The following is a 25,152-nucleotide window of genomic DNA, read 5'->3' on the forward strand; positions in this document are numbered from 1 at the left end:
GTTTAGACTAGGTTTCAACAGGTTTGAATCCAGTATCAAAGCACTTTGTTAAATATGCTATGCACACACTGAACATGTAATGCAAGTTCAAGAACGTGCTCAATGCGGGTTCTTGAACGGGCTTTTAGCAAACAGTGTTCACGCTGTTGCTACCCGGTACTAGTGCACATATTCACAGTTGGAAGAGGCTTGATGCAAAATGTTGAAGTGGTGTAAATCTTGCAAATCTTGCTCCACACTTTTTCTTTCCCAGCTCTATTGCCATATATGAAACACTTGGTGTCATTTAACTGCAGCCAGGCACAAACAGCAATTATTAATTTCTCCTTCATAATCAATTTTCAAATGGTTGGCACTTCTGTGTTTTGAAAAAGAAGCTTCCCATACATCTCTACCAAATCTGAGTCCCTGATTGGTCAAAGTTCAACTGGTTTAACTTTCAACATGCGTTCAATGACTGCACATTTTGTATGTAATGCCCAAAAACAGACTTTTAAACTTGTATGAACGCAAGAGCTTTTCTTAGTGGGAGCTTGAAGCACACTTAAATGTGTGGTCGAAAATGAGGTCTCTTGAACGTGCGTTGCCAAGGATGCTGTGAACGTAGTATTAAGGTAAAGCTAACTTTTTTTTTCATGACCTCTGCACAAAGAACACAGGGTTAACATTGACGTAAAAGCAGTGCTAAAATTAAACAAATAGCTGGTTTTATCAGAAGAACTCTGAATAAACAATATCCTTGCAGTTGATAAGGACATTTGAATTATCTTGAGTTTACAAAACACTATAAACAAATCCTAAAAAGGCTACAGCTTTTCACAAATCCAATCAATTTCTTGTTTACGTCCAGGCAAGAAGGAGGACAACCACACAGCTTGACATCACAACACCTTTTAAAAGTGTAGAATGGAATGAAGCTTATATACTATTTGCACTTGTCCTTTGTACAAGTAAATATAGTGCAGCTCCCTAGTCAAGCCTTTTTTTTCAAATAAAAACATGACTAGTAAAAGCTTCAAACTTAAATATTAACATTAGAAAATTTCATGGATATAGGCAAAAAGAACTAGATTTACCCTGTTGAAACGCATAATAAAGAAGCCTGCATGTTGGATTACATATTGCAGTCATTTTAGCATAGAGGTACATTTCATTGTTTATTTAAAAGTGACAATGGAGTAGCTCTTTTCTTCCTTAATGTCTTGTGCCACTATTCTGTCAACTGCTGTGGAGAAGCTATTATGAAAGCAAACTCCAGAAATAAAGCTGTGAGAGGTAAATGACCTTATTTTTCTTATTGCTGCTGTGTGTAAGGGAACAGATTTATCTGTTCCTGCAAAGTATAAACCTACATTCCAAAAGATTTATCCGTCATTTTAACTAAACGTGTTACAAACACTGACGTTTTTTGTTTTTTTTTAAAGGAAATGAACTGAAGCAGTATACAATTTCTACTATAAATACATAAGCACGCACACAAATGATTACAGAATAAATATAAAGAGTGGGAGTCAAGGGATATGCCTGCATGCTTGTTCCAGTATTTAAATAAAAATCTGCTTTTAGTACTAAAATCCACTTAAAATCTCAATATTTAGTGAGTTTAGAGAGTAAACACCAGGTGTGAGATCATGCAGGGTGGTGTCTTCAACTGCTCTGCAAACTGCTGTTAGTTTTATTGCATTTCCCAGAGAGATGAATATGATGTCATTAGCATGTGTCCTCGTTTCCTGGTCTAACAGCTGAGCTAAGGATTAGTAGTTAATGTTTTCAGAGTATACAGAAGGAAAAGTGTGATTCTTCATCTCTGCCCAACATTTTGTTGTATATGTGCTTAACTGCACTTTGTTGTGCAATTTTTATGTAAAAAAAAGCACATTTGGTTTTTCTTTTTTTATTCAAACCAAGTCTTGTAATAATAAAACAGACAAAGCACAACATTAAATAATTATAGTAATTGCTGTTTTAAGTAAAAAAACAAAAAAACAAGTGTCTTTAAAAAAAATTTATATGACAAATAATTTAAACATACAATAAAAACTAGAAAATAAAATGACCTTCTTTCTTGGCACAAGTTTGGGGAGAGCTTGTGAGGCATACAACCAGTTAAACAAGCTTTAGATATAAAATAATGATGAAAACTCTTCAAAGACCAGGACACAGCTGTGTGTACAGTAGTGCTTTGAACCAAATCTCACTGTATCCCACTAACATTGTAAAAACAGGACTCTGTGATGCATATCTTATCAAGATGAGTGGCAAAAGGAAGAAACTATTTGGGCCTTGAAGACTGTTTTCTACAGAGGCAAACAATAAAGTCCTCCGTTGTCTGTGAGGAAATCACTGGAGTAGTGCATGGAGGTAATTACACTCCAATTCTGACTGCTTATGAAAATTATGGATTTGCTACATCTGCAACACAGCACCAAATCAAACCTCTAATAACAGATAGTTTGCAAATAACAGCTAAACATCAACTAAAGAAAATGCCATGGTTACATTTCAACATCTCAACCAAAACATGGTCTGCAACATTTTCACAAAGAAGTAACTGATAGAGAGGAATAAACAAACACAGTTTGGCTTTTCAATGCATGCGCATATGTTTGTAAGAAAACATGAAGGACAGAGAAGTCGTTTTTTGTGTGCAAATTCCCCCTTTTTAAACTATTTAGTATTGACAGATTAAATCAAATGCATTATCTGGGTTTTGCATCATTAGTTATTGTCTGTATTGAACATAAAAACTGTCAAACGACCACCAAATTCTTCACATGAGGACAAAAATCTGAACAACTTTTGTGTTTCGTACATAAATAAACTATAGTTCATTGTTTTCTTGTGAGAATTTTGGTGTTTTATGTTTTTGCACATAGTAAAGCAGTGAAGCTGTGAGAAACAAACTGCAGTTAGATATCTCTCTAAACAAGTGACAGCTAAAATGTGTGCTGTTGTATTTTTTCCGTAAACTATAATAAAAATAAAAAAAAAAACAATAAAGGCTAAAGCGAGGAACAAAGGTGCAAATGTGTATCTACAAACAAATTTTGTGTAGATTGAGCAATACTGTACCTGGAAGAAAATGTTCAACCTCTGGCAAAAAAGATAAAACACTGAAAAAATACATTATTAAAAGGACATTTTTTCCGAGTACTGTCTATCAGATTCTGGGGTGTCTTGGGCTTAAAGCTTTGCTTTTTTCTGGAGGGCACAAGTGACACTTTGCATTACCATGTGTAGAGGTCATTCAGCGTTACAAGCACTGGTGGCCTGCATGTGTCTTGTTTGTATGTTTGCATGTCAGCTTCCATCTTCTTGGTTTGGTCCATTATATAACATGCAGATAAGTTGCCTTGCTGTCTGTTCCGATTACATTTTTAGCAGTGCATTTGTAAAATCCAGTATCCCTGTGTGTCGGGTTCTGTATCACCAAAGAGCCCTGGGGGCTGAGATAGTTGTTGCCATAAATGCGAGGTTGACCCATCATTCTCAGCTGTGTCAGGTCAGGCGTTTCCCAGGTGACTGTTGCCCTGGGTGTTGCTATGGTCAGACAGGGCAGCTCCACAGCTACTCCAATGTGAGTGTAGGTCATAGGAGAGGGACCTTTTGTGATGCGGGGTGGGTAGGCAATGACAATCACTGGAAGTGTGACGACTGAAATGGAGGAGGAATCATTGGTGGAGGATCTGCAGGTGTAGGTACCTCGATCAAACACAGAAGCCTGGTTCACTATAAGAGTTCTATCTTCTTGCAAAATGAAACGGCCAGAGTCATCCCTGTCACCCCTGGACAGCACCTTTCCACTGGGCGTGGTCCATGTAAGAAAAGTTTGACCTGAGGAGGCAGGGCACTTAAGGCGGAGAGTCTCTCCACTGATGATGCTGACAAGAGGGGCGGTTCTATAGCTCACTTTGGGCTCTGAGACTGGGGCAAAGACGGGGGGTGAGTTAACTGGCTGAGGAACCACAAGCGGATTCACACGCTTCTGAAGGTACAAAGGTGAAAGTGGCTGTGGAGCTGAATCCAGTGATATTGTTTGGGTTTTTCCCTGTACTAGTCGACTTTGCACTGGTTTGAACTCTCCCTGTGGCTCTGAGATCTCCAGCTCGACCCGAGCCACTGCTTCTTCTCCTTCACTTTTCACTACACAAACCAAAGTCCCACTATCACCCACCTGCACACCCCGAATCTCTAAAGAGCCATTTCGGTGCACAATAAGTCGACTACCGTAAAAAGGAGCAGGCAACATACCATTTCCAGGAAGAAGCCAGGCCTGACGGAGGGGAGGGTTTCCTCGGTATGGACATGGAAGAAGCACAGTTTGACCTTTAACTGCCTGCTTTTTTGTTGTTGTCACCACACCCACTACTGTGTCAGTGTGACCACTTAAACCATCTCTTCTGTTGTTATCATTTGTCCCTCTTAGTTCACTATTTCGGCTAAAGTCATTTCCTCTAATAGTTTTTGCATCTTCTTTATAACTGGAAAAGCTAACCCTGAAGTTTCCAACATTGCTTGAAATATCATTTAACCTGCCACTGTCTCTGCTGGTACTGCCATCACTGTTTGTCCTTTCTGCAACTAACTCATTGTTAATAGTCTCTGGTTTCAATTCCCCAGTTTGTCCTCTAATTGTGTCACGACTGTTACCTGACCTGCTGCTGCTCCTCACAGACCCACTGCTTTTAATGCCACTATTTTCATCTTCAATACCCACATTCTGTGTCCTGTTTTCCCCAAAATGTATTCCAGTGTTACCTCCACTGACAATCCTGTGAAATCCTCTTTGACTATCACTTCTGATGGTTGGATGGGACCCACTAATTGATAAATTAACACCATTACTCGGTGACATATTTCTTGTTCTGCCAAAGTCATTGCTATTACTGTTGTTGTTACTCTGCAATTTATTTGGAATAAATCTGTGCCCAGTGATCCTTGGATTGTCAATGCTATCTCCTGGCCTAGTGGCATACGTGGTGCCATGCTGATTTGTGCTCCAACCTCTCTCTCCCGTTTGACCATAGAGCCCATAAGTAGGGGCTTCAACGTCCAAGCTCACTACCTTGCTCCTCTCCCCAACTGAATTGATCGCTCTGCATGTATAGTTTCCTGAGTCACCCTTTTGGGCAAAACGAATCTGCAGAGTTCCATCTGAACCCACCACAGAACGCCCAGAGTAAAAGCGAGATCCCAAACTCTGTGGTATGGCACGGTGTGTTGGCGAAAACCACATAACTTTTGGGACAGGGTTTCCAGTGGCCAGGCAGGGTATTGTGACAGTTGCTCCCTGACGCACTTTAACAATGCTGGGCCTTCTGTCTTCCGTAAAGGTTGGAGGAGATGTCATCGTGACCTTTACTTTGACCTTAAGGTATGAAAAAATATAGGATGATGAGCAATTTAGCCTCACAAAGTATATATTTTTTTACTTTTAATCCTTAAAAAAAAAAATCCTACTAAGTACGGTTTGTGGAAAAAGTTAGTTATATGCTTTCAAGATAAAATAAAACATCTCACCTTCATGGTGTCTTGACCCTCCTGGTTCTCAGCATAGCAAGTGTACTCGCCTTCCTCTTTGATCCCCACTGCTGGAACCAGTAATGTCCCATTGTCAAACACAGTTAGCCGTCGGGATCGCAGTCCTCTGCCTTCCCCATTTAACACACTGTTCACCATGGTTCCATCTGGCAGGCTCCACTGAACAACTGGGTCAGGCAGGCCGAATGCCTGGCAGTCCACCTGCAGAAATCAGCATCATTATTGCATTTGAAGCTTTTTTTTCATAGTTTGATTTTTCTCTCACTTTTTTTTTCATTGAACTCCAATTTTCTTTGTCTTTTCCTAGAATTTTATGTCTGCTTTATGTTTCCTCTTGTTGTTTTATGTTTTGTTTTTTGGTTGTAATGTGACCTTGGGTGCCCAGAAACGTGCCATATAAGTACAATGTATTATAATTACAGATAAAAAGTAAAAGATTTTGATAGATAAGGTAAAGGTTTGAGAATGTAAACACTTACACAAGGGTACTTTAAGTGCAGTGTTATGTTATTTGGATTTTTTATATATAGCTTGCAACAATTGACATTTATTTTACGTTTCATTCCCACTTTACTTACAACAATTTGAAATATGTTTTGCTGTATTTGGGATTGATGAATTTGAAATTTAAAGTTTTATTGCTCTCACTGGGAACAAGGGACTTTCTAGTTCTATCAGTGGAGGCAGACGGTGACAACGGCCTGCCACTGAAAGTGCTGCTCTGCTGACATAGGACTGAGCTGAAATGATAACTACAGTAGCCAGTGAACTTTAACAGGATTCTTAACTGCACCGCTGTCCCCTGAGAATCATGCTCAGAACCAACCAGTAAGGTTCCTCTAAGAATGATAAAAATAAATAAGAACATTTAAGGTATATGAAATTTGGTATTTTCATAAACATCTCCATAAATAGAGCCAATTCTATGGCTAAACCCAATTTAACTCTGCATTTCTTCCACTGCATCTTTTTGTTACCATTTTTGGTAATACTATTTTAAAAGAATATATTTTTCTGACAGATTTGTAGTTTTTTTTTTTTTTTTGAAAGTGCAGCAGAGCCAGAGTAGTGTTCCCAATAAAAAAGCAGTAAGTTTGTCCCTCCACACTGCTATGCACACTAATCCTGTCCTCTGTGTGATGCTAAACTCATGAACATTAACATACCCAATGTGAGCGAGGACTTTTCCTGCTCAGCAGTTCCCCAGTTGCATGCTTAATACAGCATTTTACATTTTGTACGTGGAGTCACTTTTGTCCTGGAAAAGTAATCGATGATCTTAACTTCCCCCATTTGCACACTTTCTCAGACAGTGTATGTTGAAGCTTTTTTTTGTGATATTTGCCAATTTTGTTTATCTCATTAACATAAAATCTTGTCATGCTGATACATATCACTAAAAGGAAACTTTTTTATTGCTGTCATGATTTGTTTTCCAGTAGTGCTCAAAATACTTGTAGTTTTCTACTATGATACTTTTTCATCATCATGTGCTTTTTTTTAATATCCCCATTCATTCATCTGTTTTTCTTTTTTTTTCCTTTATAATGCTCAGAGAAGCAAAGCTGCTGGAATCCATCTGACCCAGTTGGGCTCAGATTAAAAAGTGTTACATCCTAGAAAAATATGAGTCTGTCACATGGTCACACAAAGAAAGAAAAGACAAACTACCATCCATCAGTCAATTTAGAGTCCCCAAACTAAACATCTAAACAGATTTTTGGAGTTTAAGGGTGAACCAAATCATTCTTTCGGTAAAAACATTAACTCCTGGTGACAGTGCTTTTTACTTCACTGCCCAACTTTAAAAGTTTTAATCTTTAATAGTTGTTATGTTTGGACTGTTTAATAAAAACATATATAGAAAAATGTCTAAAAGGTCAAAAAACATGCCATCTTATTTATTTAAAACAGTGTATACCCCCAAAATGTTGAATTTTTTAAACAAAATTCTTTCCTGTGATTTTAATTTTTAATGCAGTTCACCTTCAGTGGTTTGCCATAAAACACCATGTGACTGAGCGGTTGCTTTGGTTCGATCTTGGCAGGCTTTGTGGCTACAGCAACACGTAGGAGGCGGTAATCATCTGCAACCTTGTTCCGTGCGATACACAGGTAGTCTCCGGCATCGCTCTGCCTCACCGCCTGGACTGACAAGGTCCCGTTAGGATGCACCTTCAGACGTCTATCAAAACTTCAAGTCCAAGGCACACAGAAAATTTCGCATTAATCATTAAGAGGTCAAACTAGACGCATTTTTAAAAGAATTATGTTAACACATAGAATGTACCTGTAGTTTGCGTCTACCAGCTTCCTGCTGGGAGTCCTCCATATAATGACTGGGACGGGGTTGCCAGTTGTAGTACAGTGAAGCAGCAAAACACCCCCATAGGGGAGAGAGAAGGTAGGTGGTGATGTCGATACAATCCGGGCTTTAGTGAAAGGTGAGACAGGCAGGGGGTGCAGAGGAGCTTTTCTGACTACAGGGAAAGAGGAGAGAACTCTTGTTGTGTTTATGTTGGTTGAGATGTTAGTTTTATTTGTTGGCACAGTGGAGGAAGGGGAAAGAAATGAGTGATTTGTTTTTCTGAAGTTAGTAAAGTGTGTGGGGGAGGCAATGAATGTTTTATTGAATTTAGAGGATAAATTAGAGAAAGTGTTCCAAGGGCTTGCGGGGAGCAACAGGTTTGAATATCTATTAGTGGGATGTGGAGAGGAGGACTTAAAGGAACTCAGAGTATCTGAGGGGCTGCTGGGTATAGGGAGAACTCCTTTTTTTGAAGATAAAGATGAATTTTTAGAGACGGCTTCTTTTGTATCTTCACTTGGGATTTTCTCGTCAGTTCCCCCTGTAACTTCCACCGTCACTGTCCTCTTAGCACTCCCCATAACATTACTAGCTGTGCACTCATAGTCCCCCATGTCCCTTGACTCAACACTGCGAATATGCAGTGTACCATTAGGCAGAACAAAGAGGTTGCCAGGGAGGAACTGAGACGGACGAACAAGGGTTCCGTTGGGGATTCGCCATCGCAGAGTTGGTGGCGGAGCACCTCTGGCAAAGCAGTGAACAAAAACAGACATCCCTGGAGGCAAAAGCAGGTGTTCTTTTCTGGGTTGCTGTATTACTGGTGGCAAAGAAGACACGTGCACACGCACAGAGGCACTTGCAGAACCAGCCGAGTTGGAGGCTACACATCGGTACACTCCCCTGTCACTCGGTAGAGTTGCAGAAATAAAAAGGGTTGCATTTGTGCTCATGATGACTCGATCCGAGCGGGTGCCAGGAGTTAGAGTAGAACCATCAGGCAGAACCCAGGAGAGCAGAGGGGAGGGAGCTCCGTCTGCTTGGCACTCCAGGTGAACTTCTCCTCCTTGATGAATGGTCACCTCTCTGTAACTTCCCAGCCTCATTCGAGGAGGGCGGGTCCAGACTTCCAGTGTAGTAAGCAACCTTAAATGATGAAACAAACACTTAGCTGTTATTAATAATGAAAACATAAAAAATGGTTATTGTTGTTGGAAATATATTTAAATAAGAAAACAGTGCGAACATTTAAGATATCATATTGGAGAAATATAAATATATGTTATTTATTTAAACATAAAGTTTTTGGTAACACTTTATATTAAGATTCCTTAACAAGCTTTGTTAACACATTAACAAGCATTATAAATGAATTTATAGGGTGTTAGTAAGACATTTATTAGTACAATAAGTCTAATAAAGTTTATTAAATTACTTAGTTAACACATTTACAAGCATTATTATTAGGATGTTTTTAAGATGCTAATGATGCATTTACTGATATTATAGGTGCCTAACAAATGTGTCAGTGTTAATAAGCTTAATAAGATTTATTAACAACCTTTGTTAACAAATTAAGAAGTATTATTATTGTTTGGGGTTCTAGTAAGATATTTATTAGCATTATAGATGCCTGACACAAGCCTAAGTGTTCATAAGCTTAATAAGTTTTAACTAACTAAACTGCTTATAAGCTTTACAAATGTATTAATTAACTTTGTTAATAGTTTATTAATTGTTTTGCAGCACCCCATCTAAAGTGTGGACGTTTTTTACCACAAACAACCACAAAGCATAAAGAACTTTATGACATTAAAACAGACTAAACATACACAAATCGTTCTGTAAAAGATATATAATAATTTATTTCAGACAAAAGATTTTTTTTTAAAAACATATATATACTGGTGTTGGATGACTAGCATCATAGCTAATAACGATAAAGTATTAGCATCTATCCTGAGTGAAACAGTCATTGCAAATCCCATCACCAGCAGACAGTTCTCTGCATTCAATGCCAACTGCATTCAACCACTGTTGCCTTGCTTCAAAGTCCACAAAAAAGTTGCACAAGCCAGTCATTTTTGAAGAACGAAAACAATAAACCTACAGGGGCCATGCTAAAGCTAACACGCTAACCTGCCCATCTTTCTGAAAGGAATCAAAGATGGGCAGGTTAACTAATGTCACCATTGGCTAATGAATCTGTCAATCAAATTCATCAGCAAAACAGGCGTGCTCACTTTCAGCCAATTGAATGGCCTCTTGGACTTTCTCTAAGCTTTCACACAGGTGACGAAAAAAGCCCCGCCCATCTTTGATTCTGTACCGGTCGGTCGTTAGCGTGTTAGCTTTAGCATGGCTCCTGTAGGTTTATTGTCTTCGTTCTTCAAAAATTACTGTCTTGTGCAACTTTCTTGTGGACTTTGAAGCAAGGCAACAGTGGTTGAATGCAGTTGGCATTGAATGCAGAGAATTGTCTCCTGATGATGGGATTTGCAATGAATGTTTCACTCAGGATAGATGCTAACTTTATCCTTATTAGCTATGATGCTAGACATCCAACACCAGTATATATGTTTTTAAAAAAAAATTATTTGTCTGAATTAAATTTTTATATATCTTTTACAGAACGATTTGTGTATGTTTAGTCTGTTTTAATGTCATAAAGTTATTTTTACAATCTTTATGCTTTGTGGTTGTGGTAAAATACGTTCACACTTTAGATGAGGTGCTGCAAAACAATTAATAAACTATTAACAAAGTTAATAAATACATTTGTAAAGCTTATAAGCAGTTTAGAAATATGGATTTAGAATACAATGGTCTGACTTTAGGTGTTAATAAATCTTATTAACACTTTCAGATATTTGCAAGACATTTATAATGCTAATAAATATCTTACTAGCATCTGACACATTAATAAAGCCTATTAATTTGTTAAGTTAGTTAATAAAACTTATTAAGCTTATGAACACTTAGGCTTGTGTCAGGCATCTATAATGCTAATAAATATCTTACCAGAACCCCAAACAATAATAATACTTCTTAATTTGTTAACAAAGCTTGTTAATAAATCTTATTAAGCTTATTAACACTGACACATTTGTTAAGCACCTATAATATCAGTAAATGCATCATTAGCATCTTGAAAACATCCTAATAATAATGCTTGTAAATGTGTTAACTAAGTAATTTAATAAACCTTATTAGACTTATTGTACTAATAAATGTCTTACTAACACCCTATAAATTCATTTATAATGCTTGTTAATGTGTTAACAAAGCTTGTTAAGGAATCTTAATATAAAGTGTTACCAAGTTTTACTGAAAAGAAAGGTTCAACTTTGGTCAGTTTAAAACACATGAAAGGGTGTTTGCTAAGAAAATTACAAACAGTGGATTACAAAATATATATCTAGTACAATAAATCTCTATAACTCACTGATTTGTCCATTAATTCCTTAAGTGATATCAGCATTCTCACCTGTCTCGCCCAAGGAAGTTGTTTGCACTGCAGATGTATGTGCCCCGGTCCGGAGGCTGAACATTTTTTATAACAAGTGTGCCATTTGGCAAGACCTCAAAACGCTGTCCTCTTGAATGTATTGACATCATTGCTCCTAACAGAAAAAAAAAGCCAAGGAGAGAGGCAAAAAGTCAGGCAAGCAGACAAAGAGACCAGTAATGAGTGATGAAAAAATAAGACACATTTGGAAATAAAATGAAAAAGCAAGATTTAAGAAGTTAGGAAAAAAGAAACTGCGCACACCGAGTAGCATAGCATGATGTTAAGTCTGTGATGCGGTGCTCCAAATGTTCCATTACCTGCTTCCAATGTCATTTCCACATGGCAAGCAAGAGAAAAGCCTATTATAAGCATGCCAGTGTAAAATAATTGGGTGTTGATATTTTTACTTTCACACTAGAATATTCACCTTATTTTTTCAAAACTTACTCACTCTGATATTAATTTACATTCACAAAAATAAATGCAAACCCTTTTTTGTTTTTACCAAATTTTCCTTTGATCCAACAAAATAACATATTATCTTCACTGCTTTTTATGTGGTGTGCATCACTGAATTATGGCTAATAATAAACATTTACCAGTTTTCCTAGAAACCAAACTCAAGGCTTAATGTTCCGAGCGATCTGAAAGATTTACATGAGAGCATAAACTTCTATTGATTTTTCTAAAGGAAGTAATTTAAAAAACCTTTTTCTCCCACATACACAACTAATGTAATTAAGAGAACTCTTTCAAGTGTGTGCTTGAGTATATGTCTTCTGAAGGCTGTGTACCTGTGGCAACCTTGGTCCATATGATGGAGGGCTTTGGCTGTCCTTCAGCTTCACAAGCCAGCATTGCAATGCTCTCTGCAGGAAATGAAACTGTTCTGGTGTGTGGGTCTGCAATTCTTGGTCTAGAACTCACAGCTGGAGCCTGTAAACACAGAATTTGTTTAATACATTGTTAATGTAACCCATGTAGCAATGCCAATGAAATAAACGAAGTACAGAGCGACAAAAATATCTGGCTGTCAGATTTTATTATAAAACTTATCCTAACAGCATAATAAAATGTAAGAAGGAAGAAATGTGAAGTACATAAAAAGTAATACTATTTTGCTAAATAGAGTGAGATTTTGTAGAAGTGTTTTTAGAATTTTTAACCCAAACAATTGACATCTACAGTGCCGGTCTTAGTTATGACCAAGAAGAGACCAGCTTGATGATGTGAAGCTAAAAAGCTAAGAGGTTTATTTTTTTAGGGGATTTGTCTTTTCTTAAAAAGCATAAACTAAATTAATTAAGATGCACCTTTTTTTAACCCTTTCACAGCAGAGCTTTAGCTCCAATGTTTACATTCTTTCGACTACTGTAACTCTTCAGGGATGTACGCAATTTATGCAATTCTTTCCAAGAGTAGTATGCTTACTCAATCAATTTAAATCAGCTGTTTCTGTCGTGGAGAAAAGCGGCTTTGTGCCAAAAGTGTTTCACATCAGCTAAAGTGTTGCGTATTGGTGCAAAACAGAGATGAATAGCTGCTTTTCTCCATGTCAGAATCAGCTGACTTACAGTGATGGCGTAAAGGGTCGAAGTTTCACGGTATGTCAAAGATTGTTTTTTATTTATGTGAAATCATGTGTGCAAAATGGTTAAAAAAATCTAATTATCCTGATTTGTATTTGCAATAACTTAATCCACTCCAGCTTGACAATAACACAAGTTAACTCTCATATTGCTTTGAAACAATGAAGATATTTTTTGCTAACTTTTATCCTGAATCCAAATTAGAAGTCTATCCAGCTGTGTATCAGTTATACAGCAAACTTACTTTCTGTTTTTATTAATGAATTAAACTTTCTTTCATGTCAGAATTTTCAAAACTTCGGTTCCATACTTAAGGCAGAGGCAGACAGTATAATTATTTAGGTCACCAAGCATGTAAATACTGCACAAATGTGTTATTCAAAACACATATCAAGCAAATTACCGCTTATGGTAGGTTTGAACTATACGCACTGAGTACACTAATTGTACTGATATTCTGCATAGCTGTGATAAGATATTTAAGAATTGTGATTTTTCACCAGGTAAAACAAACTTTAACCAGAGACAGGCAAGAGTTTGAAGGGCATGTCTGCCACTGTTTATCTTTGCTACACTTTCTTTCCTTCATCCCTACCAGCATCCTCACTGTGATACTAGCTCAGCTGCACTATTTACAGAGGCTGATTGAAACACTGTTTAATAAAGCCATGTTGTTTACATATCTGACACTTTATAGTGTTCATCAGCGCTGAAACATACAATATATATTTTTAATTCAGATCTAAAAGGTGCGATTCAGCTGAGGAGAAGTCAGAAGTTATTTATTGACTTTTATTGAAGGTTATGTGAGGCCTATCAGATTCCTTAAACCTGCTTTTTTAATGTCACAACACAGACACACTGCTGATTTCCTGATATTTTTGACACCTGCTCTGTGCATTTGCTGGCTATTTCCCCATTTCTGCGTGGCTATATGAGTATTAAAGGATGAAAGAGGTCTGGAGAGGCCTGAAAACCATCTCTGGACACAACTCAGACAATAGGTGCAATCTGGGTGATCAAGAGTGGGCAAACCACCTCAATTTATTTTTCAATAGATTTGATCCAGGGCCCACTCTCCCCACAACTACCCAGACAACATCGCACCATTCCAAATCCCCAACATGTCGGTCTCAGCTGCCACCCCCACCTACTCATCAACGTCCGTGCCATCACCATTACACATCCACATGACAACATTAACACTTTCCCCCCAACCCCTTCTACAATCCCCCTACTTCACATTGCATAACTGCCAGCACTCAAACCCCCCTACCCAGCCTCAGCATGACAAAGGATCAGGTGAGAAGAGAGCTTCGGAGGATCAAGACCAGGAAAGCTACAGGTCCAGATGGCATCTGCTCCAGACTGCTCAGGGACTGTGCAGACCAGCTCTGTACAAGTTCAACCTGAGTCTCAACACAAGCAGGGTCCCTGTGCTGTGGAAAACCTCATGCGTGGTCCCAGTACCAAAGACCGTACAGGCAAGGGAACCCTACAACTTCAGACCTGTGGCTTTAACGTCTCACCTAATGAAGACCTTAAAGAGGCTGATCCTGAATCACCTCCAATCACCGGGCATTGGAGCGGATGACGCTGTCATCTACTTGATGCACAGACCTCTGCTACACATGGAGGAACCTGGAAGTACTGTGAGAGTCACGTTTTTTGACTTCTCCAGTGCTTTTAACACCATTCAACCATCACTGCTCAGGGGAAAACTAGAAGGAGCTGGGGATGACATCCAGCTGACCGCATGGATTATTAACTACCTCACCAACAGACCACAGTATGGGAGGCTCCAAGACTTGTGTCTGCTCAGGTGGTCTGCAGCACGGGGGCTCCACAAGGGACAGTGCTCTCTCCTTTTCTTTTCACACTCTACACATCTGACTTCCACTATGACTCAAACAGCTGCCATACCCAGAAGTTCTCTGATGACACAGCCATCGTTGGACGCGTGTCAGAGGGAAATGATCTGGAATATAAGAAGGTGATCAAGGACTTTGTGGAGTGGTGTGAACTCAATCACCTTCACATCAATGCCACCAAAACAAAGGAGATGGTGGTGGACTTCCGCAAAAAGGCTTCTCAGTCTCCTCCAGTGGTCATTCAGGGACTGGACATCAAGAGGGTGGATGTGTACAAGTACCTGGGTGTGCACAGCAACAACAAACTGGATTGGTCAGACAACACTAGGGTCCTGCATAAGAAGGGTCAGAGTAGCCTCCACCTCCAAAGGAGACTGAGGTCCTTTGTTGTGTGTAGGCCACTACTCAAGACCTTCTATGAAACTGTCGTTGCACCAGTAACTTCCAATGTAGTGGTCTGCTCGTGTGGAGGAATTAATGATAGGGACAAAAAGAAACTGGACAAGCCAGTGAAGAGAGCCAGCTCTGTCCTGGGCTGTCCTCTGAACTCAGCGGACTCTGTAGGTGAGAGGAGGATGCTGACCAAGCTATCCAGGATCCGGAACAACCCCTCCCACTCTCACTATGTGACGTGAGGACCATGAGTAGCTCGTTCAGCCCAAGACTACTGCAGCCCCAGTGCAAAAAGGAACGATACCGGAGGTCCTTCGTCACAACAGCAGTCAGGCTATACAACAACACGGTCTAGGACTGCTGAAACCGCTGCTGTTATTTTACTACTGAACTTCTTATTTCTGATGTGTACTTTCACATCCACTTTCTATTACTACAATTTTATTCTTACTTAATGCTCCTTTTTTTCATACTGCTATATTTCTTGTTTTGGCTGCTGTGACAACTAAATTTCCCTCCAGGGATCAATAAAGTTGTATCTTATCTTATCTTATCTTATCTTATCTTATCTTATCTTATCTTATCTTATCTTATCTTATCTTATCTTATCTTATCTTATCTTATCTTATCTTATCTTATCTTATCTTATCTTATCTTATCTTATCTTATTACCGATCTTTTTACTAATGCTGTAAATAGGTTGTCTGTCGATTCAATCCTCAAACCAGTCAATGCTGGTGGTTCCCTAAGACTTGAAGATGCTTGCCAACAGATCTAATTAATAATATTTGATTTACACCCTTTTGGATTAGAATCTAAAACAAGATATGTTATTAATTATAGAGCATGTGATTTTCATCTCAGTTTTAGCTCTGAAACCGATCTCTTCTGCGTTTTCATCTAAAAGCTTTCACCCCAAGAGGTTTTATTGTCATCTTTTGTTTGCATTTTTGTGTCATTCTTTTCTTGTTTTTCCTATCTAATTGGATCCTGTGTGTTAAATTCACCAAACCTATCGAGCCAGAATTCCTTATGGGGACTGAAACTGGTGATGAGCCCTAATGAGGCAGAACAAATTTCCTGGAGTCTAGCGAGAGTGAGTTTTTATTTTTTGGGTCACCATCTCCTCAAAAGTAGGTTATTATATTTTTTTACACATAGATATTGCAGCAAGTATTTTAAAAGGATCTTAAATATTTTACAACGTTGCAGCAAAAACACATTCAGTTGGCAGAGAATTTTACAAACTGAACACAGAGGTCCTGACTTGGCTCATTCATCTTAAATATATACATTTGATCACAGATCTACTTTGGGCACACCTTCTAAAAAAATATTAAATGTTGTTACTTAAACTGATTTGGACTCACCAAAGGAGCAGCAGGATGCAAAGCAGAAGTAGGATAGGGAGATCTGCTTTTGTGGGAATCTGGAATGGAATTAGCCTCACTGCTCTTCCAGTCAGTGGGATGTTGACTCCAGGCTGGAGCAACAGAGGCAGGGCTTGCTCTGGGGTCAACTTCATCAAAGTGTCTGGATGAGGATCTGGGACTGGTTGTAGTCATTGTTATGGTGGTGCTAGAAAGCCCTCTTTGTGTAGATTCTATTGTATTTAATGGAGCAGTTTTGATCACTAAAGGGCTTGTTGAAGATGAGAATATGGTTGTCATTTTTTTGGAAATGGTTGAAAAGGCTGTGGAACTTCCAGGGCTGATGTCAAATGAGACTGTAGCATCCTTTTTCCTATTTGCAGGATCAGAGGTGGTATTAAACATATCGTCAAGGGGGTTTAAAGTACTGGTTATGGTTCCAGTGGTTGAAATAGTAGAAAAAACAGGAGTTGAAGAGGTCACTGAGGTAGAAGTGGTAGTAGAGGTAATGGTGGTAGTGTCAGAGGATAAAGGCTCAATGGCAAAGGTTGTTGTCGGAGTAACACTATTATTTGAAGCAGACAAGAAGGGACTCTTTGTAGTCGTTCTGTGACTGTTGGAAAGTATGTTCTCATTAGTCAGAGATCCTGATGTGCTGCCATCATAACTAGCTCTCTTGGGAGATGTTGACGTATTTCTCATGATTGTTCTTGCAGTAGGGAGTTTGGAAGACTCTTTGGGGACTGAGAAAGCATAAAAACTGTGAGTGGTAGAAAAGTGGGACTTGTCCAAGATATCCCCCTCTAGATCTTTACTGTGTGTGCTCACGGGTTTTTCAGTACTTTTGGCAGAGGCTGACTTTGTTTCTGCATGAGTGAGTGTGCCATGTGTAAATGTTGCATCATGTGTGTCTGGCACACGCTCCTCTGAAATCACAGTTTTGGACAGAGTGGGGGTTTGTTTTTTGTTTAGAGTGGACTTTTTGCTTTGTGATGTCTTACTAGACTGACTCACTGGGTCTGTGAATGTGGACCTATTAATGGCAAAAGGAGATAATGGGGGTCCCGTAGAGTCTGTAGTGGGGGAAACTGAAGTGCCAGGAGGACTGTAGGACTGAGAATACAGAGATGGATCAATATTTGAAGCATCAATTTGGTTAGTTGTCAATAAAACAGGCATAAAAGTGGTTGTTGGTACTGTCTGTAATAAATTAGTTGGACTTGTCCTAGAGTCAGGGAACACAGCTTGTGGTCTTGGCCTCATGACATCAGGGAGAGGCTGAGGTGAAGTTCCAGGTCGAACCCTGGGCCATCCTAATCTTCTTCGTTTTCCAAGCTTTCTTTGTAAGTTCCAATGGCTTTGATTTCGAGAGTTTGGAACTGCATTCGGCAGAAGTCGCTGACGGGGCCAACTACTACCTGGCCTGGGGTATATTCCCTGCTTTGGGCCCTCTTTTGTTTCTAAAACAATTTTCTTTGCTTCTGAGTTTGAGTGAGGCAGTATAGTTTCATTCTTTTTTATTGGAATTGATGGTGTCTTTGTTACTATTGGAATTGATGGTGTCTTTGTAACTGGGTTTACTTTTTCAGTCTGTGTGTGAGTATCTGCTTCATTTTTAGGAGGTATATGTTTTTCTGTTGGCATTTCTACATCTGTCTCGGCATCTGCATGTGTTTTTATCTCAGTATTAATTTGTGGTTCTGCATGGGGAAATTGAACAGGCTGTGACATTTTGTCTTGTACAACAGCATCATCCTCTGATGACCCTTCGGTTTCTGTTTCTGTCCCAATGTTTTGAGTTCTGTCTCTGATTCCACCACCATCCTCATTTCCTTGCTTAGGCTCAGCCGTGGGGTTTCCTTTTGTGAGCTGGCTGCTGCTGATGTTTGCAGTTTTTTGACGGATCTTAGCCAGCAGATCGGCCCATTTCTGAGGATCAAGCCTGAGTCTGTTTGTGCTTCCTCTGTTTCTGTTCTGAAAGCGGTTTCTTCTTCGCTCAGTGGCTAAAACAGGTCTTCCACCCCGTCTTAAAGGGCCCTCTCTCATAGGACCACGTTGTTCTACTTTTTCACCTCGATACCTTCTCTGTGGATGTGACTCAAACAACACTGGGCGCTCTTTGTTGTTAGCAGGTCCTCTTGGTTCCTCTTGTTCAACATCATCCCCTGACCCTTCTCCTGCTTGATGAAATAAAGGAGCTCGTATTTTAGTTGACCGTCCAGAGGCGGACTGTGGTCCTTTGGGAAACAACATTTCAAAAGGCATAATATGCTTTGGATTTAATTTCAGTGGAAAAGATAGAGAGTCACTTCCATACTGGTTGACCCCAATGCAGCGATAATGACCAACATCCCTTGGAGAAGGGTTGAGCAGGGATAGACTTCCATTGGATTGAATCATGAGCCCCATCGAGGAAGCTAACCCCCTTCTTAGTATGTTTCCATCTGGTAAAATCCAACTTATCTCAGGTTGTGGAGAACCAAACATCTTGCAGGACAGACTGACATTTTCCCCAACTGTTGCCATGACAGGGGGTCCAACCAGCTCTCCTGAGTGAGGAATAGAAGACTCCTCCACTGCTAAGCGAAGTGGGAGAACATCTATATCCCTTCTAACCTCAGCAACACAGTAGTAAATCCCAGCATCTGAGAGGTGTACTTTTTGTAGTAATAAACCTGAAGCTGTGACTTGGAGTCTTCCATCTACATTGTTGGAAGAGGCAATGATTTTGGATCCATCTGGCAGAATCCACCAAACCTTAGGGTTGCCAGAACTGAGAATAGGGCAAGATAATTCCATATTACTGCGTGCTGTTGCAACATAAGATGTAAATGAGTTATTAGATGAAATCAAAACCCATGGATGAGAAGTAATAGAAGATGCAGAGTGGTTAGAGATTAGGTCAGGGGGAGCTAAAACTCTAGTTGTGTATATAAGTTGAACTTTATGTCTACTAGACTGCACTCTATTAAGCTGAATGCCTATGGCCGATTGCAGTAACCAGTGCAGTTTAGCTTTAACAGAAGCTTTGACTCCAGTGTGATAGTATCCAGTAGTCTCTGATGTCTGCTTGTAGCGGTAGGCTAACTCAGGGGCCTTACTAAGCATGATTTCTCGCTCAAATTGAGCCGCAGTGTCACTGTAATAAGCTAGAATCCTCCAAAGTTTTTCATAGCTTTGTTCCACCATAAAACACTCCAAAGTGAGTGACAAAGAGAGGGAGAGGGGAGAAGAGGACGTCACAGACTTATCTGGAAGAAGAGTCATTTCCTGGGAGTCAGAAGAATGAGTGATGTTGCAACTTAGATCAACACTGTTCCCCTGCTGGTCAGACAGACCCAAAGAAACGCTACCCAAGGGTTCTCTGAAAGTCTCGCTTGATTGTATTTCACTGAGCTCAGGTTCCAAAAATGTCTCTTTTCCTGGGGAGTGGATGACGGGTGAAGAGCATAACATTGCTGGCTGGTCGAGCAAGCCCTGCCCTTGAAGTGAAGTTGGCAAGGCACAGACTGGACATTGAGGACCATTGGGGCATTTCATTATGCCTAATTAAAGAAACAGAAAAGGAAAATGGCTTGATGTAATATATGGCAATTCTCCTTTGGCTAATGTAAAATGGCAGTTATACAAATGTATCAGTGCATAATTTGGCTATTTAAGCCTATTAGCAAAAAAAAAAAAATCATTGGTTAAAGTCCTGCATGTTAAGCCTTTATTACCCTTTATGTTTCATACACATTAGCTAATACTATTTCATCTCTCATAAATCAATTCTTTGCATCACTTCATTATCACATTACAATTATTAGCCTATATTTCAGCTGCCGTATGTCAGTGCTGTCATCGCAGATTAGTTGTGGTAGATTAGGTCTGGCATATCAATCAGACACATTTTCATGGTTGAGTCCTCTTTTACATGTCAGTAAAAGGCAAAAGATGGTTTGGGAAAGATAAGGTAATGGGTGAAACCATGAAGTATGTGTGACAAATTGCAGATGGACAGCTAGTGTCATGGGTATCAGGAGTGAAAAAAAAACAAATAGATGTATCAAATAGCAGCTAAAATGCACATAAAATATCAGACACACGTGCATGTAATTGTGGGAGATCAAACTAAAATTAAGAATTCTTCAGGCATGAGAGTCACCTGGGTGAGCCAGACTCCAAGGGAGAAACCAGTTCAGTCTACAGTCACAACTCCATGGGTTGGAGTGCAGAATGAGAGTCTCCAGCAGAGGTGCTGTTGCCAGACTGTCTTTTGGCAAAGTGGTTAGACTGTTGTTGGAAAGGTCCAGATGTCTGTGGGACAGACAGACAGGACTGAGTGAAGACATATGGAGAAAAGCAGGAGTTCACAGTAGTTTACTTAGATAAGAGATGATGAAATGGTGACATCTTAATTTCTTTTCCTGTTTTTATATTCATGTCTTTGGATATTCATGCCAAAACGTTGTCTTAGGTATGCAAGTAGATAAGCAAATGTCTAAACATGGAAGGAAACGTTCCTGATACAAATAGGTAATCAGATTTTTCGTTAACCTTCAGTGTCTGTTTTATAATTATTTTTTTATTGTTTTTATTTATAAGGTAAATGAAATATTTACACTATAATAAAACTTTTCATATTGTACTTTTGTTTTTTCTAACATTTTTCATTTTTTCATTTTGCAGCTAGCAATAGCTTTTTTTGCATTGCCCAATCTAAGAACTAATTCAAAAGTTGTAAAAGCTCACCTGAGTGTAGAAAAATAATAAGTGTTCAGGAGGGACAGTGTGCACAGAGTGTGAGGGTGCAGCTGATGCAGCCTGTTCCCTTGCAGACGAAGCAGCCTGAGGCTAGGCAGCTGGAGCAGGGCCCGGGGGTGGATGTGCTGGAGGAGGTTGTGATCCAAGTACAGGCGCAGCAGTGAAGTCAGCCCAGAGAAGGTCAACGTTGAGGAGATCTCTCTCAGTTTGTTATAGCTTAGTTTTAGGATCTGTGGGGGCAGGGAATAAAACGAGCTGAAGGAATCAAGGATTAGAAGGACAGACATAGAGCCTGATTAAAAAAGCAAATCTAAGCTGGGATCGTAAATCTGTCACTGGACGCCACATGCTAGTAAAATGGGTTTTCAGCAAAGACAGTTGGAAGAGGAAAGAAAAACTAAACGCTCCCCTGCTTTATCTTTTATCATCAATGAAAAAAATGCAACTTTAGTCCATTTTTAGGGGATTGTGTCTAGATCAGGGTTCTGCAACCTGAAGCTCCAGAGCCACATGCATCTCGTTTATCCCACCATTGTGGCTCTTTGCCTTTGAAGAAAAATATTTTGAATACATTATGTTTTTTCAAAGTTTTGGTTGATTTGTTTTAGTTGATAAAGTTTTGTCAGTCATGTTTTTTTACATTTGAGATAACTGAGCAAATTGATAATGAAATTAATTTAATTAATCTATTGTCACGGTGATTTACTATTAGTATAAGATTAAAGCACATAAAGAATTTTTAATTGGGTTCTATACCAATGTTGGTATGTTTATATTCAATAGTAAACATAAAAAAAGGATTGTGCATCAGCCTTAATAGCAGAAAAGTTCATGTCTGACTTCCTAATATTTTTTATTCAAGAAAATATTATGCAGCAAGAAGATTTAATTTGACACAGGGTGCAATTTATTTTGAAACGAACTTATATGCAACTGTCAAATGGAAAACAAGTTAACATTGTTTTATAGAGAAACTTTTACAATTATTCAATTATTGTACATATTTAAAAGCTACATGTTATAAATGAATGGAATAATGGCTGCAAAAACATAAATAAAGTGTATTTTTCTAGACCTTTTCAGCTCTACCTGGGATTTGGTCAGTACAAAACTGGACCAATTGGTTCCTTAAGCATTAAAGATTACAGATCCCCTTTATGTGTTTTGTGTTTCTTGTGGCAAATTGACCTGCAGTCTGTAATAATAAACTTAATCATCATAAAGCCAGGCTACTTATTCATGATTTTTTTATGATGAGTTAAGACAAGGAATGATCAAACTAACAAGATTTCCTCCAAAAATATAAATGAAAAAAATCTAAACAGTTTTATTCATCAACACTGTTGTGTTTTTGTAACCCCTTCCTTGCAACAGTGATCATGTATTGGAAGTATTGACAGGTCCTCAAAACATTTTGAACCACTGTATGCATTACCCATTAGACCTGAGCCGAAGCATTATAGCAGACAACAGTAAAAAAAAAAAAAGGAGGTTTCTGCACTTTTGATGCAAAGGAAGGCTTATCTAACAAATTCATCAGAATCGCAGAATATATGAGTATCAATGGGCATGTTTTGCATATCATACTTTAGGATAGCCTGAGATTCCCTCTCCTGTCGCTATTCTGTTTAGCTAATGATAAATTCACCCTTGAGGGAGGCTACTTAGCTGGAAGACTTCCAGCAGCTGACAGATCTAGCACATGAGGATGTCAGCACGTGGAAATATGGATTCTATTATCCTATCTGCCAGGGAGATGAAGAGAACAACTGCTTGCTGAGTAATATCACTTCCCCACAGAGTGTTAACTCTCCCCTAAAGTTGCCACTAAAATGTTCCGCGTGTTTCCTATCACTGGACCCTTGGAGGAATTATGGCCTTACAGTACTGTGCTCTGGATGTGCAGTATTTAAGGGTAAAAAAAATCTGTTTATAAAAAAAAAAATGTGTTGTGGCTTCGGACCCATTGGATTTCTGCTTTTAAAATATGCTAAAATAAAAAATTTGAAATACTTTTGAGAAGTTTTTTAAATGTTTTACATTTTTATGGGTAGTCATCCCTGTAGGCTGCAAACCTCCAGTCCCACGCATGTTGCTTCTTTAGCGATGTTTCTAAAGCATTTCAAAGACTCACAGCATGGCACTTCCTGCCAGAGGCCAAAGAGTGATGAGAGCTAATTTTGTTAATATTTTACACGTGTGTGAGATACAAGACCTTCATTTCCCCAGTGTCCTTGGTTAAATAAACTACAAAACACCAAGCTGCTAGTTATTGTGTTCTTCTTCTTCATCGTGCTTACCTGAAGTGAATTCATATCTCTGAAAACGGCATCTGGAAGATGATGGAGGTCATTGCTGTGGAGCATCAGAAGTTCTACCCTCCTCAGCCCAGACAGCGATTTGTTCTGGAGCCTGCGAATGCTGTTGAACCTACATGGATGCAGAAACACCATCAACAGAATAATAATACCATTTAGCGTCTCCTGAAACATTTCCTTGAATTATATGGTTACAGTGGTTAGATAAGCCTTCCCACTTGGCTAGTAATTTGACAATAAAATGTCTTTACGCACCCTAAGTTTATGCGTCGTGTTTGCGCGGGCAGGCCAGGGGGTACAGTGAGCAATGATCGAAAAGTGCAGTGAACTTCATTAGTCTGGTAACAGTTACAGCTCCTGGGACAGGACAGACTTCTGGACACCACAAGTGCAAGCACCGATGCAGCCAGCAATGCAGATGGCCAGCAGAAAACTCGATACATCTTCACTCGCAGGATGATGGGTTGTAGACTGAATAATCACTGCCAAATGAACAGAAAGAATCCAGCCATAATGGGGAAAAGCAAAGTGCAACACAATGACAACCATCTGGGACTGCCTTACACAAACAAATTCAGAACAAATGGTACCTTTGTAGCCCCAAATCACACAAAGGGCCATGCAATTTCAACATCAAAAAGAACCCAACGCTGAAAATTACACCTTTTCCATAAGCAAGCCGCTGTTCTTTCCTTCTATGATTTTAACAGATTGTTGGGGAAATAATCTCAAAGAAAAATTCACCATTAGAACTCTGATCCTAAAGTAAAACTTCTCTCTTCCTCTGTCTCATTTACTCACACAAAAGTGCAGAATTGCACATCCCCCCTTTGCAAGCATCAACTCAACTGCAGAGTCACAGCAGCAAAAGGCTTTGCAACCCCATCATATTAAACTTACTCTCTGCAGACTGCAGTTAAAAGCTTTTGAGATTTATAGATTAAAGCCAAGTGTGTTTGGGGTTGATAACAGCATACCTTGAAATCCTCTGGTCCGGAATCCGAAGTTATTTCACGGAATTATTCATTTTGCCCATTAAATCAAGATTTTAATCCAGCCGAGCTGTTGAGGAATTTGACTCGAAATTAGGCATCTCATTTGGCAACAACATTAGACGCGCATGGAAATCCCAGGAAACTAAGTCTTCTGACAACTCCACAAAACAAACACAACTTCAAAAAGGGATCTTTTTGGTAAATCCAACTCGTCTTCTTCTGCGTCACTTAAGATGGAAACAAGCGCGGAGCGCAACAGGCACAGCGATTATTTGCGAACGCCGCACTGACTGTGAAAGTGTGTCTGTGTGCGTGTGGGGACTTGTGCACGGGACAGTGATTGAGTGTATGTGTGTGTGTGTAAGTTCAGGCAGGGGGACTGGACTGAAGTGAAAAGAGTGACGCCCCGGCGGAGGGGCGGAAACCCGCAGGTTTGTGCGCCTCCGGCTGCGCACGACGCGCGGAACAGGACATGCAGAGGAAGCGCGCCTCTTCTCATCCGCTTACTCC

At 39.4% G+C, this 25,152-nt stretch overlaps 1 protein-coding gene across 1 annotated transcript; it reads right to left on the bottom strand.

The window, feature by feature from the left end:
• Positions 1–1,878: 1,878 nt before the first annotated feature.
• Positions 1,879–25,152, bottom strand: LOC101168083 (matrix-remodeling-associated protein 5). Its single transcript, XM_011489896.3, has 12 exons — positions 24,625–25,152; positions 23,903–24,129; positions 23,630–23,759; positions 21,318–21,559; positions 20,731–20,882; positions 16,584–20,128; positions 12,155–12,296; positions 11,337–11,472; positions 7,832–8,995; positions 7,528–7,735; positions 5,521–5,742; positions 1,879–5,368 (listed from the first exon to the last, which is right to left on the bottom strand). The coding sequence occupies exons 2-12, from the start codon at positions 24,088–24,090 to the stop codon at positions 3,329–3,331; spliced, it is 8,169 nt and encodes a 2,722-aa protein (XP_011488198.2). The 5' UTR covers positions 24,091–24,129; positions 24,625–25,152; the 3' UTR covers positions 1,879–3,328.

The sequence above is a fragment of the Oryzias latipes genome, chromosome 21 (assembly GCF_002234675.1).
Source record: "Oryzias latipes chromosome 21, ASM223467v1".
NCBI lineage: Eukaryota > Metazoa > Chordata > Actinopteri > Beloniformes > Adrianichthyidae > Oryzias > Oryzias latipes.